We start from the raw sequence: 12584 nt of genomic DNA on the forward strand, positions 1-12584 counted from the left end.
CGGTCCACTGTCCCTCAGACCTTGTGGGCGGCCAGACTATATTTGGGGGGGGGATGAACAAATTCCTATGCCCCACAAATAACCCAGCGATGCGTTTTAAATAAAATCACACATTCTACTCATGTAAAAAGTACTCGTAGACCATCCACAGGCCGGATTTAGGAGGCGATTGGGCCAGATCCAGCCCCCGGGCTTTAGTTTGCCTACCCATGATCCAGAGGGACACCTGACCTCAAGGGAAACTTTGTGGGCCACATGGCAGTTTGAGTGAAGCAGCAGGTCTGGCTTTCACAGAAAAACAAAAAAGCATTTCTGTATACAGCAACACACACAGAGGACCCAATCCACCCAAAGGTCTTGCTACAATTCAAGGACACATTTTAGCCAAGTGGAAAAAAGCACACAAGGAGCTGGTATTGAGGCTTTTCTGGGGTTTTTTGACAAGAGGCAAGAGCCTTATACACTATGAATTTTTCTTAATCCCTGTTGGCGGCAATCTTATTTCCCATGAGACTGAATTGCATATAATACATGGTTCATGCGCTGAACACTACCCCCCCACCTGTGCACAAAGCACTGGGCTACTGCCCTATCAAGGGAAGGAACGCAAGGCAGCAGCCCCAATCGAGGGAAGACTTGGAACAGGCTAGGCAGCAGATTGAAGTTGGTGCTAATGAGAATGTTCATAGAACCTTTTGAACACATGGGTGACTCAATGGTGAAATCTGAGTTGGGGGTATCAAAAAGGAAAAAACTAGTAAGCTTCAGATATTGGTTGGCCAGGATTTAGGTCCCAGAGCGGACAAAAAAAAGTAAGACAAGCAGGTAACAGAAACAACCTCCAGCATGTTGTCTTTTTCTGATTTTATTAAAGAGATATTTGTACAAGACGCCAAACTCTTTGTTCCAGATGTTTTTAAACCTGCAACAGAAACAGAAGAATTAGTGAGTGGGGAGCTAATACCCATACCATGAACACAATCCCTGGGGCAACAGCCTGCGTTGTTTTATCCCTGTAAAGCAGGTACAGGGAACCTGTAGCTCTCCAGAGGTTGACGGACTCCTGCTCCCATGAGCCAACAAAGCCAGTGGTGAAGGATGATAGGAGTTGTAGTCCTGCAACATCTGGTGGGCTGCAGTTATAAAGCATTAAATACACTGATTGCCCTCTACGAAACACTAGCAGCAACATGCAGCCAAGAAGTGCAGTACGTTTCCGAGCACAATCCAAAGTGTTGCTGCTGACCTTGAAAGCCCTAAATGGCCTCAGTCCAGTATATCTGAAGGAGCGTCTCCACCCCCATCGATCTAAATGGACACTGAGGTCCAGTGCCGAGGGCCTTCTTGGAAGTGGCACCCGCCCTGCGGAACGCCCTCCCACCAGATGTCAAAGAGAACAATTACCACCAGACTTTTAGAAGACATCTAAAGGCAGCCCTGTTTAGGGAAGCCTTTAATGTTTGATGCATTATTGTATTTTAATATCCTGTTGGAAGCCACCCAGAGTGGCTGGGGAAGCCCAGCCAGATGGGCGGGGTATAAATAATAAATTATTAATTATTATTATTTACACTGCGGCTCACCCCCAACACTTTCTCCCAAAAACCCGTGAGGAATAAAGCAAAGCGACTCACCCCTTATGCCGTGGGGACGGGCTGCGGCATGGGGGGCTGTTCTGGCTTTGTGCCTTTCTGCTCCGAGATGGGGGTGGTGGGCAAGATCTCCTCCTTGGGCTCCACGATGCTGACGTGGTCTGGCAAGGGCTTCTTGGGGCCAATTTTCCCGCTTGGGTCCCAGGGAAGCATGATTTTCACTTTAATGCCCAGAACACCTGGAGTAACAAGGAGACACTGTCAAGAAAAGCAGCCTGGGCAGAGAGTTTCCTCTGCCACCCACAGCCTAGGCCTTCATTCTGTCTTGGGGCATAGGCAAACCCGGCATAGGCAAAGCCCTCCAGATGTTTTGGGACTACAACTCCCACCATCCCTGACCACTGGTCCTGTTAGCTAGGGATCATGGGAGTTGTAGTCCCAAAACATCTGGAGGGCCAAGTTTGCCTATGCCTGGTCTTAAGTCTTTGCTGTCCTTGTAGAGAGAGAGACCAACAGACAATTCCCCTCTCGCAGTATTGGGGGGTTTGGTGTTTCAGAACATTGTCCATGGGCACCTCTCACACCTCTGCATGAAAAATAGAGAAACAAGCCAGAAAAGATTCTCGAGACACTTCTGCAAGCTGGTTCACAGGCCGTGAAACTGAGCTTTCAAGGAGTTACAGGTTCAGTCCCCCCCCCCAACACATGGCAATTCCTTCTCTTGGTTTGAGGCAAACCAGTGTGCAATTTTGTCCCAACCAGCAACTATTGTATAATAACAACTTTATTATTTATACCAAGCTAAGATAAGAAATGAGGTTTTTAAGCACTGTTAGCAAGACAGGTGCAAGCTATGACAAGACAGCAAACTATGGCTTGCCTCAAACCAAGGAAGCAGGGGTACCAATAAGTCCAGGATGGATAGGACGGGCTCAGGACGGCTAACAACCGATAAAAAAACAAATTGATTAAAATACAACTTAAAAACATGATTAAAATACAACATTTAAACACAGCCTCATTTCAATGGAAACTCAAATCAAAACTTTTTGGGGGATAAAAACATCAAAATCTTCACCAAGGCTGGTCCTACGTGAGCTGGAAAAAAGCCAGGGAAGTCCCCAAACAGGTGTTCCATCACAGGAGGAGAAAGGAAAAAAGAAAGAGGGAATCAAATAGATTCCAAGCCAAAGGCCAGGCGGAACAACTCTTGTCTTACAGGCCCTGTGGAAAGAAATCAGATCCCGCAGGGCCCTGGTCTCATGAGACAGAGCGTTCCACCAGGCCGGGGCCAGTGTTGAAAAGGCCCTGGCTCTGGTTGAGGCTCATCTAAATTCCTTAGGGCCCTATGTTAAGAGTACACAGAAGTTCCCACACTGTGCAGAGGTAACACCAGCTGTTCTTCCTGCTTTTTGCCTCTGGCCCCCTAAACTACTGGCACGTGGCCCTCCAGAAGGGAACACTCAAGGAGGCTGGGAAGAGCCAAAGAAGGTTCCCCGCTTCTGACCTATTGCCAAACCATGGCTTGACGCAACAGGAGAACCAGCCCGGCTAGACTACGAAGCAGCCGGGGGTTACAGAAGGCCCAGAATCTTTTTAGGAACAAGGAAGCCAACTGGGGGCTGCCTGAGAGATTGCCTGCCCCCCCCACTCACCCTGCCTGAGGAGGACGTGGCGGACAGCCGTGTCGACGTAGTAGTTGACGGGGTCTCCGCTGTGGATCATCAGGCCATCCACGAATTTCATGGACTTGGCTCGCTGGCCACGGAGCTTTCCCGACACCACCACTTCGCAGCCCTTGGCTCCACTCTCCATGATGAAGCGGAGGACACCATAACATGCCCTAGAAGAGAAGGAAAACTCTCCGTTGAACGGCACTGGGCCTTCTCCTCTGATCTACTGCTTTATTATCAAGTTAAGGAGGACAACGCCCCCCCATCCCCATAGACTTCCAACATTGGACTTCATCCCTTCTCAGACAAATGCCTCAAGATCATCCAATGAACAGGACGCCTCTGTTGGGAGTACCCAAGCACAGCACCACAGAACGTGACACTGAGCTGTTTACTCCAAGCAGGATGGCGGCCGTTTCTGACTCGTCATCGTATCATCACTGAAGGGTTTTTTCTTCCCTTTCTTACAAGGGTTGCCATTCATCAACGCTCAAGGAAGAGGCCATACTTTGGGGGAATCTGGCAAGGCAAGTTAGCTCGAGTAGAAACAAGAATCTTGCAAATTCATTGTGGCATAAACTTGCCTGGGTCAGGGTCTCCCCACTCTGCTCTCCCTTTCCCTATATTGAACATCAGATTGCAAGCTCCGCAGGGCAGTCTTCACCCCTGAAACATCATGCTACATAAATAATTTTGCCCATTACGCAGAAGAGAACGGAGCAACTGCACCAGTGCAGAGTTGAGGGGAGCTTTAAGGTTCATTAAGGTGGGGTTTATTCAGCCCAATGTGTTGATTATAAACTTCCGCAGAGGCACAATTAAAACCCCAGTTTTCTAAATGCTATTGCAAAATGATTAGACGGAGTGTTGCTTGCTTACCTACGGACGGCAAGCCCCCCCAGAAGCTTGTAACGCAGCGACTCTGCTTGAGCAATGGCGCACAGCCCCCTCGTGGCCACCTTCTCAGCGTACAGCTGGAAAAGAAAGCAGGAACATTTTGTCCATTTTTCATTTTTGCAAAGTTCAGGCTTGCAGGCACCTCTGTTGCTTTACAGGCTCATCTTCACTTTGCACTCACAAACTCTCTGAGAATACTTACATGACCTTAAGGGTTTGTAGGTGTTCCCCTCCGCTCCACAGGCTGAGCCAAGGCATCCCATAAACACACCAATTTTCAGTGCAGGGCCCACTTACGCTGTGCCTTGTTGCAGTATCATGAAAATGCGTTTTAAAAGCCAGTTTGGTTCCAGAACCGTTGGCCAACTTGGAGATGCCACCGTTGAGACGCTTCCAAGGGTGGAAAGTGTCTACGGAAAGCTCAACCAGGTGACTCAACCTGTTTGGCCAATACTGGGCAAAAACATCATTCCAGACATGCCAAGCACAGAAGGGGCAAAGGGGCTAAAAACTTAAAAAGAAATTAATAGTAAGAGGGCCATATACGCAAGAGATGGAAACACAGCGCTAGCTGGGAAGCTAACATCTGAGAACTTCTCTTAACACAGCCCAGCACCTTCCAAATGTTTTGAACTACAATTCCCAGCACCCCCAGCTAGCATGGTTGTGGCATAAAAGTAGATTCTTACAGCTTTGTAAAGCTCACTAATGGTTAACATAGGTGTTTGGCGAGTCCAGCAGCTATATGAAACTTGAAAGGGTAATTAAGTTTGCAAATTTGTTTGAGATTCGCAATTCTGATCATGTTTAGGGGCTTTGCTAATTTTAACCCTCATCCACCCAGAAGATTTGAAGCCTCTGACCTTCGTAGCCAATGCTCCAACCTAGACTCCTGCAACCCTCCAGATGTTTTGGGATCCAGCTTCCACCAAGCACAACCTCTGGCCATACTGGACTGATAGAAGTTGTGGACCCCTGACAACTGGAGGGAGGGTGGCTGGCTAGACAAGGCTGCTCTTGTCTCTGAAAAACAAACCCCATTCTCGTAGCGTTACAATCACATCAGCCTAGATCAATAAATCGACACCCGTTTGAGGAAATACTCCCCAAACCTTGACTCGCCCTTCTCAGACAAATGCCTCAAGATCATCCAATGAACAGGACACCTTTGCCCAAGCACCCACACACAGCACCACAGAACGTGGCGCTGTGCTGTTTACTCTGAGCAGGCAGGTGGCCATTTCTGACTCGTCATCAGATCATCACTGAAGGGGAAACTTGGCACACAATAAGCAGAAAGTGAAAACTGGGGGAGCCATTACCTCAACGCTTCCCTCGGGAAAACCAAACCGCTTCTGGACAACAGCAGTCAGCTCACGAATACGGCGCCCTTTCTCGCCCAGAACATTCTGAGTTCTGAAAGAAAGAGCAAAGGCAAGGCATTAAGTCCTCAAGATGTTCAGATATTTTAGTCTCCATTTTGAAATTGCTGAAATAACATGGGGTATTCTAGAAGTTATCAGCACTGAGAATCTAAGAGGCAGGTTGCTTGATCCAGCAGGTTTTCCCCCTTTCAGAAACAGTGTGTAAAAGCAACAATTTGTCCCGTCCTAACTCTGACACTGCCAGAGTTCAACACATTAAGAGGTGTTAAACTGAAGGAGCTGACCATGTGAGTGTAGGCTGATATGGAGGAAGGTGAATTATTCCCAGTTACATTAGGCTGTGCATTTAGGACTGGACATGACTCTTTCTTAGCAAAAAGCAGCCCTTGGGTCAACACGCAGGTGGAAGGGTCTGCCATTGTTTTTCCACACCAAATCATCTGCAGCAGATGTAAGGCCCAGCTCTTAATTAAATCAATTTTATTATACAGTCCCTGACCCATTAACAGGAAGTATAATAGTATTTCCAACATAAAATGAATTAAAACTACAAAAACACACATTTTAAAAAGGAACTAAGCTACACTTAAAACTGATGAATCCCACATTAATTTTTGCTGCAAAAAATCCTGAAAATGCTAGAAACATGTTGTTTGGCGCAACATGGGTTAGATTTCCAGGTGCAGCAGCACTTAGGCCACCCCTACCCTCACGGATCACAACTCCGATCAGCCTCAGCCAGTATGACCAAATGTCAGGGACCAGGATAACAGTCGTCTACAACAGTCAGAGGGCACCAACATGCAGAAGATCAGTATTTCACCCTGCAGTTCATGGGAAAGTACTGTCTGAATCTGGATCTATGACCAAGTGAGTCCAAGTGGCTCCTGCACCCGTGGTTTTTGAAAAGGGTGAGGAATACAAAGCAAGCTGTTTGCTTCTACAGAGCAATATATATAGGGAAACCATGCAAACCACAGCAACTCTTCTGATCCAACATTCAGGAAGAAACCATTCCTATCCAACAGGAATGCAGTAGATGGTAAAAATGCAGAAGAGGGGCTGCAGTGGCAGATCATGTGTTATGCATGCAGAAGGTCTCAGGTTCAAGCCCTAGCCTCTCCATGTAGGGCCAGGGATATTCTCCGTCTTAAACCCTGGAAAACCTCTGCCAGTCAGTGTCGACAATACAGGGTTAGCTGATCCAATGGTTGGCTTGGTAAAAGGCATCTTCCTATATTCCACCCCAAACTTCGCATGTGTGGGAGACTGGAGATATGGTAGTTTTCAAATACACGAGCCATACATTTACAAACCCACTCAATCTTCCTGCAGTGTATACATGTCTGTAGTAGGTACAGGCTTCAATATTTCAATTGCCTCCTGGATTCAGTCAAACCACCCTACATGAACACACCGCCAGACTTTTGAGTTATCGCAACGGCAGAGTTGTTCGCCCACCACCAGACACGTAGATGCAAGTCACCTGGTTGCAAGGATGATGATTTCTGTCCTGGTTGGGGTAACTCTGACCTCCACGCCAGAGTAGCCATCTTCAGCCAGCTCCCGAGTCAGGAATTCATTCAGTTCAGCTTTGAAGATACCATCAGCCACAAACTACAAAGAGCAAAACAGATTATTAGAAGCCAGCAGCAGTTTACCCCTGCAAACCCCAGGGGGAAAGTCTCGTTTAAAAAATATTATGTAGTAATTGACAAGCAGTTACTATCCGCTGGGCCTGATGTGCACCAATCCCACCCAGTGCATGTGCAGCATAACCAAAAGGCTCAAAATTTCACTCAGTATGGAGATGGACTGGATTAAGAGCCACCCAAGTTTCTGCCATGACTCTTGGAAGAACCTTAGCTAAGTGATATAGTTACACTTCCCAGAGTGGTTTAACAATCAATCCCTCTTCACAGGAAACTGGGAACTGTAGTTTTCTACGGGAGAATAGGGGTGTCTAATAACTCTCAGAACCCTTAATAAATTAGTTCCAGGATGCTTTGGGGGAAGCTCTGACTGTTTTAAGTGGTATGATCCTGCTCTCATGTACAATGTAGATATGAACGCACGCGCGCACACACACAAATTTCTTGAACCTGCTTTCCACAGAACCGGGTTGCCACTTTTTAAATGAAAACTTTTAGCCGAAACCTTGTACTTTTGTCTACCCTGAACAAAGGCAATGTACTACCCTGTCAGAGCAGCAGCATGCAACAGGAAAATAATGCATTAGTGACAACAAAACAGGATGCACCCCTGCAAGAAGTCCCCTTTTCCTGCAAAAACTCCTGGTCCTCCAGCACTTCATTTAGCTTCCGGGGACAAACCTAGCAATTGCTCTTAGCCGTGACAGCCCCCCAGAACCTCCACGTGGAAAAGCAGCATCCCTGCCAAATATACCAGTCACCAAGATACTGGTGCTTTAATGGTCCCCAAAGGGCATCTAGCTGAGAGTCACAGACCCTTCTTATTCATTTTGGAATAGGGGTTTGGTACTAGAATGCAGCCTCTTATGCTTTTTCCATTAAAGAAAGCAATTTCTTCGCACTCAGCAGCGAGAGCACTTGCGCTGCGTGAAACAGGCCCCAGGCTCAACCCCCAGCGGCCCCTCCAGGAGCTTTTTTGAAGGTCCCCTTTCCCAAAACCTGGAGAGCTGCTGCCAGCCAGTGCAGGCAATATAGGCCCAGGCAGACCTATGGCCTAAGTGGGGCATGGCGCAGGTTCCTGTGTTCTATATATACTCCTGGGCAAACCTTTGAGGGCCTCGAGAGGCCCTCTCTTCTTCCCCAGCCCGGCTTGTCCAGGGCTCACCCGGCCTCTGCCTTGCCGCCATGTTCTTCAAGCCAGGCCCAGCCGGGAGAGGGGGGAGACCGGCCTCAATCCACCTCCATCCGCCGGTCTCGCCCCGCCGCCGGCGCCTCCGGAGACCTCAAACCCCACAGCGCGGCCCTCTGCTCCTCATCCCAGCGTCATTTCCCGGCTCTCGTCCCCGCGGCTCCGCACCGGCCCCCGAGCTCCCTCACCTTTCGCTTCTTGGAGATCTGCACCGCCATCTTGAGCCGAGCAGCCCGGGCTGAAAAGAGGCCGCTTCCGCCGCCGCGGAGGATTATAGGGCGGGCAGGCCGCTTTCCGTTGGCTCACGGGTGTCATGTGGGGGGAGCCGCTCTGCATGCTGGGAAACGTAGTCGACGTACCTTCGCAGCACGGCTCGTGGCGCATGCGGGATTTCGTCGCAGCAATTCGCTGCTTCCCATTGGTCCGCGGTGGTCCCCGCAAGAGTGCATCATGGGAAATGTAGTTACAGATAGGTAGCCGTGTTGGTCTGCCATAGTCAAAATAAAAAAATTCCTTCCAGTAGCACCTTAAAGACCAACTAAGTCAGTTCTTGGTATGAGCTTTCGCGTGCATGCACATTTCTTCAGATACACAGAAATGTGAAATGTAGAAATGTAGGAAATGTAGTCTTTCTGTGTTTTTTACCCAAATTAAAAGGAGTTTGGCCAGACTTTGCGGGGCCGAGGAGTGAAATATTGTTAAATGAGCGCAAAGATAATTCACAGCAGCGCACATTAGTCGCTTGATAATAATAATTTATTATTATTATTATTATTATGTATTTGTACCCCGCCCATCTGGCTGGGTTTCCCCAGCCACTCTGGGTGGCTTCCACAAAGACCAAAAATACACTAATATGTCATACATTAAAAACTTCCCTGAACAGGGCTGCTTGAGGGAAGTATGGCCATATAATAAAATATGATAAAATATAATAAAATTGCTAATAGGCAAATGAAACCTCCAGGAACAGAGGCAGTCTACCTTTAAGTGCCAGACGACAGCGACAGCCAGCAATGGAGAAGCTGTTTGTGTACTTGCATTGGCATCTGGCTGGCCGCCTCCAGAGTATTTTGGAACAGGTGGCCGGATGCAATAAGAGGAAAAGCTGTCGCTCCACTAGTAGAGCATCTGTTTTTCCTGTTGTTTTGTTTGATGTTGTGATGTGTTGTAAACCACTTTGAGATTCGCCCCCCCCCCCTTTAAAATCTAAGGCGGTATAGAAATGAAATAACTAAGAATAGTAAATTTCATTGTAAAAAAAAATGGTGCCTAGCCATTTCGTTGTGCTGACCATAACCTAGGTTTAAGGTGCCATTTGGCGATTAGCTTCTACATCTGAGTTTCCAAAACTGCTCTGGAACTCTTCCAGCTCTGCAATTCTATGATTCCCTGTATCTTTTTTTTAAAAAAGGAAAATTTCTAGATATGACCACAGTGGGGCAGTCCCTTCCTGCAGAATAAGACACATGCTTTGCTTAGCCTAAGATAGAGACATTTTCCAAGGGGGCGGGTGGACTCTGTGCTTCGTTAGAAGCTGATCAGGGGCTTCCTCAATGAGAGGACAATCAAGAGAGATGATTTCCTAGAAGACAAGAGCCCACAAACCTCTAGTGACGTACAGCCTTGAGCATCAGACATATGCTGAGCCACCAGGGTCACACATAGCAGGAGAGAACGTGAGCCACCAACAGCTCACCATCGTCCACAATTGTCACTGGTTCCATGGTCCAATTGCTTCCTCCTCCTTTTCAGCTGAAATCAACACTCCCGTTGTTGTAAGCCAGAAAATAGCTTATCACCTTTACGCCAATAAAACTCAGAAACGTGAGGAGTTAGGAGTCCAGCGTTGATTATGGCAAAGCAATAGGTTACAGTCAGATCGTTCTGCAAAACTGTGAAATAAAAAATGTAAGGTCTTATATATATAATAAATGTTCATAAATGTACCATGGAGTTTTCTTGGCAGGGATACTGGAGTGGCTTGCCGGTTCCTGCTCCAGGTGGATCATGCTTGGTCAAAACTCTCCACTATGACCTGTCCATCTTGGGTGCCCTGCTTGGCATAGTTCATAGCTTCTCTGAGTTATTCAAGCCCCTTCGCCACGGCAAGGCAGTGATCCATGAAGGGGTGGACCATAAAGACCATAAAGCTGGACCATAAAGAAGGCTGATCGTCGAAGAATGGATGCTTTTGAATTATGGTGCTGGAGGAGACTCTTGAGAGTCCCATGGACTGCAAGAAGATCAAACCTCTCCATTCTGAAGGAAATCAGCCCTGAGTGCTCACTGGAAGGACAGATCGTGAAGCTGAGGCTCCAAGACTTTGGCCACCTCATGAGAAGAGGAGACTCCCTGGAAAAGACCCTAATGTTGGGAAAGATGGAGGGCACAAGGAGAAGGGGACAACGGAGGACGAGATGGTTGGACAGTGTTCTCGAAGCTGCCAGCATGAGTTTGACCAAACTGCAGGAGGCAGTGGAAGACAGGAGTGCCTGGCGTGCTCTGGTCCATGGGGTCACGAAGAGTCGGACACGACTAAACAACAACAACAAAAATGTACCAAGCAAACATGTACATAAATATATAAACCACATGTCTGAAGCAGCACAGGAAAACAGCCCTGGGACCATTTTGACTCCCAGACTGACCAAATGATTTCTCTGCAAGGTCAAGGAAAATGGAAAAGCCTCCCCATTGTCTTTTCATTCACAAATCCTGCCTTAAGGGTATGTCTGTGTATGAATAGGGTGAGCCTGTGACCTGGCTCAGGAACTAAGTATTTGTCATTACAAAAGACTGGCCAGGCTCCCCAGGGTATCCAATCAAGTAAGCATTAACAGGTAACCTGCCAAACAGGAGATAACACACTCGGATTTCTGTTGTAGACCGCCCTTTCTGTGATGTAGGTATGATGTATCTGGTCTTGGACTCCAGGGCAGGCAATTTAAAATGTCTATATAAGGATGGGCACACCTTGGTTCAGGGTCCTCCTCCTTCTGCGTGTGAAGGGGGCACCCTGTTGCAACAGTTCAATAAAGATCAGGCTTCCTAGCTGCTTTGCTTCTCAATATTCTCTGGCTGGCCTCTGTTATTTCCTCCAACCGATGGAGAACCTGCAAAGGACTCTATAAGGGCTCTTGTGTCCCCCATAAGGGAATGAGGGCAGATTTTCGTTTATTACAACTGCAACCCCGCCCAGTGGTCAAGGCAGTGGTATTTACAAAATTTCAAACAAAGCATTTCAATTTTCACCAATCATACACATCATCACCTCATTTCATGTTCAACACACATGCGCAATAAGCAGTGGCAATTTCTGCTGATTAAGTTCTGATTCCCACCGTGTTCTGTTACATTGTGTTAGTGTGCATATTGGGAAACTGTGTTACGTGGAGCCATTTGCACCATGTAGCAACTTATGTTCTAGCTTTGAGCAGTATCTTTGTGGTTCACACAATTAGCTGTATTTCTGCCCCAATTGGGGGGGGGGGTGTTTGGCAACTTGCAAAATAATGTTTCATAAAGTAACAGGCTCCCATAACTTCTCTATTAGAAGCACACTCAAGGATTTACAGGGATACACATTATCACATTTATTGTGGCCTTTTGGGCCACTGCCACACCGTGACTAAAGCCCAATAGCTGAAGCCGTGAGAAGATGCAACTTCAGGACTCTTCTGCAAAAAAAAAAGCATCATCATGGCGACTGAAACAGCCATGGCTTCCCTCAAAGAATCCCGGGAACTGTAGTTTGAGAGACAGTGTGGTGTAGTGGTTAGTGTGTTGGACTAGGACCAGGGTTCAAATCTCCCACTGAGCCAAGTTGAAGCTCACTGGGTGGCCTGAAGGGGGCAGTCATTGGTTCTCAGCCCAACCTACCTCATAGGGTTGTTGTGAGGATTAAATGAGGAGAGACCCTCGTGTACCACCTTGAGGTCCTGGGCGGTAAAGGTGGAATGTATTTTTTTATTATCGTTTTTATTAGATTTTGCACATACAGTGGTACCTCGGGTTATAGACGCTTCAGGTTACAGACGCTTCAGGTTACAGACTCCACTAACCCAGAAATAGTACCTCGGGTTAAGAACTTTGCTTCAGGATGAGGACAGAAATTGTGGCGCGGCGGCAGCAGGAGGCCCCATTAGCTAAAGTGGTACCTCAGATTAAGAAGAGATTCAGGTTAGGAATGGACC

General features: G+C 47.5%; 2 protein-coding genes across 2 annotated transcripts in view; one reads left to right on the plus strand and one right to left on the minus strand.

The window, feature by feature from the left end:
• The window catches only part of LOC310705311 (uncharacterized protein), a 145288-nt gene that overhangs the window by 32412 nt on the left and 100292 nt on the right, over nt 1-12584 (plus strand). The gene's annotated exons all lie outside the window — the stretch shown is intronic.
• On the minus strand, nt 850-8734 carry RPS3 (ribosomal protein S3). The gene is made up of 7 exons (XM_083500013.1): nt 8577-8734; nt 7034-7164; nt 5485-5578; nt 4145-4239; nt 3248-3435; nt 1635-1831; nt 850-922 (listed from the first exon to the last, which is right to left on the minus strand). Exons 1-6 carry the CDS (start codon nt 8604-8606, stop codon nt 1638-1640), a joined length of 732 nt encoding a protein of 243 aa, XP_083356139.1. The 5' UTR covers nt 8607-8734; the 3' UTR covers nt 850-922; nt 1635-1637.

Source organism: Podarcis liolepis (assembly GCF_965112155.1).
Source record: "Podarcis liolepis genome assembly, chromosome: 4".
NCBI classification, from domain to species: domain Eukaryota; kingdom Metazoa; phylum Chordata; class Lepidosauria; order Squamata; family Lacertidae; genus Podarcis; species Podarcis liolepis.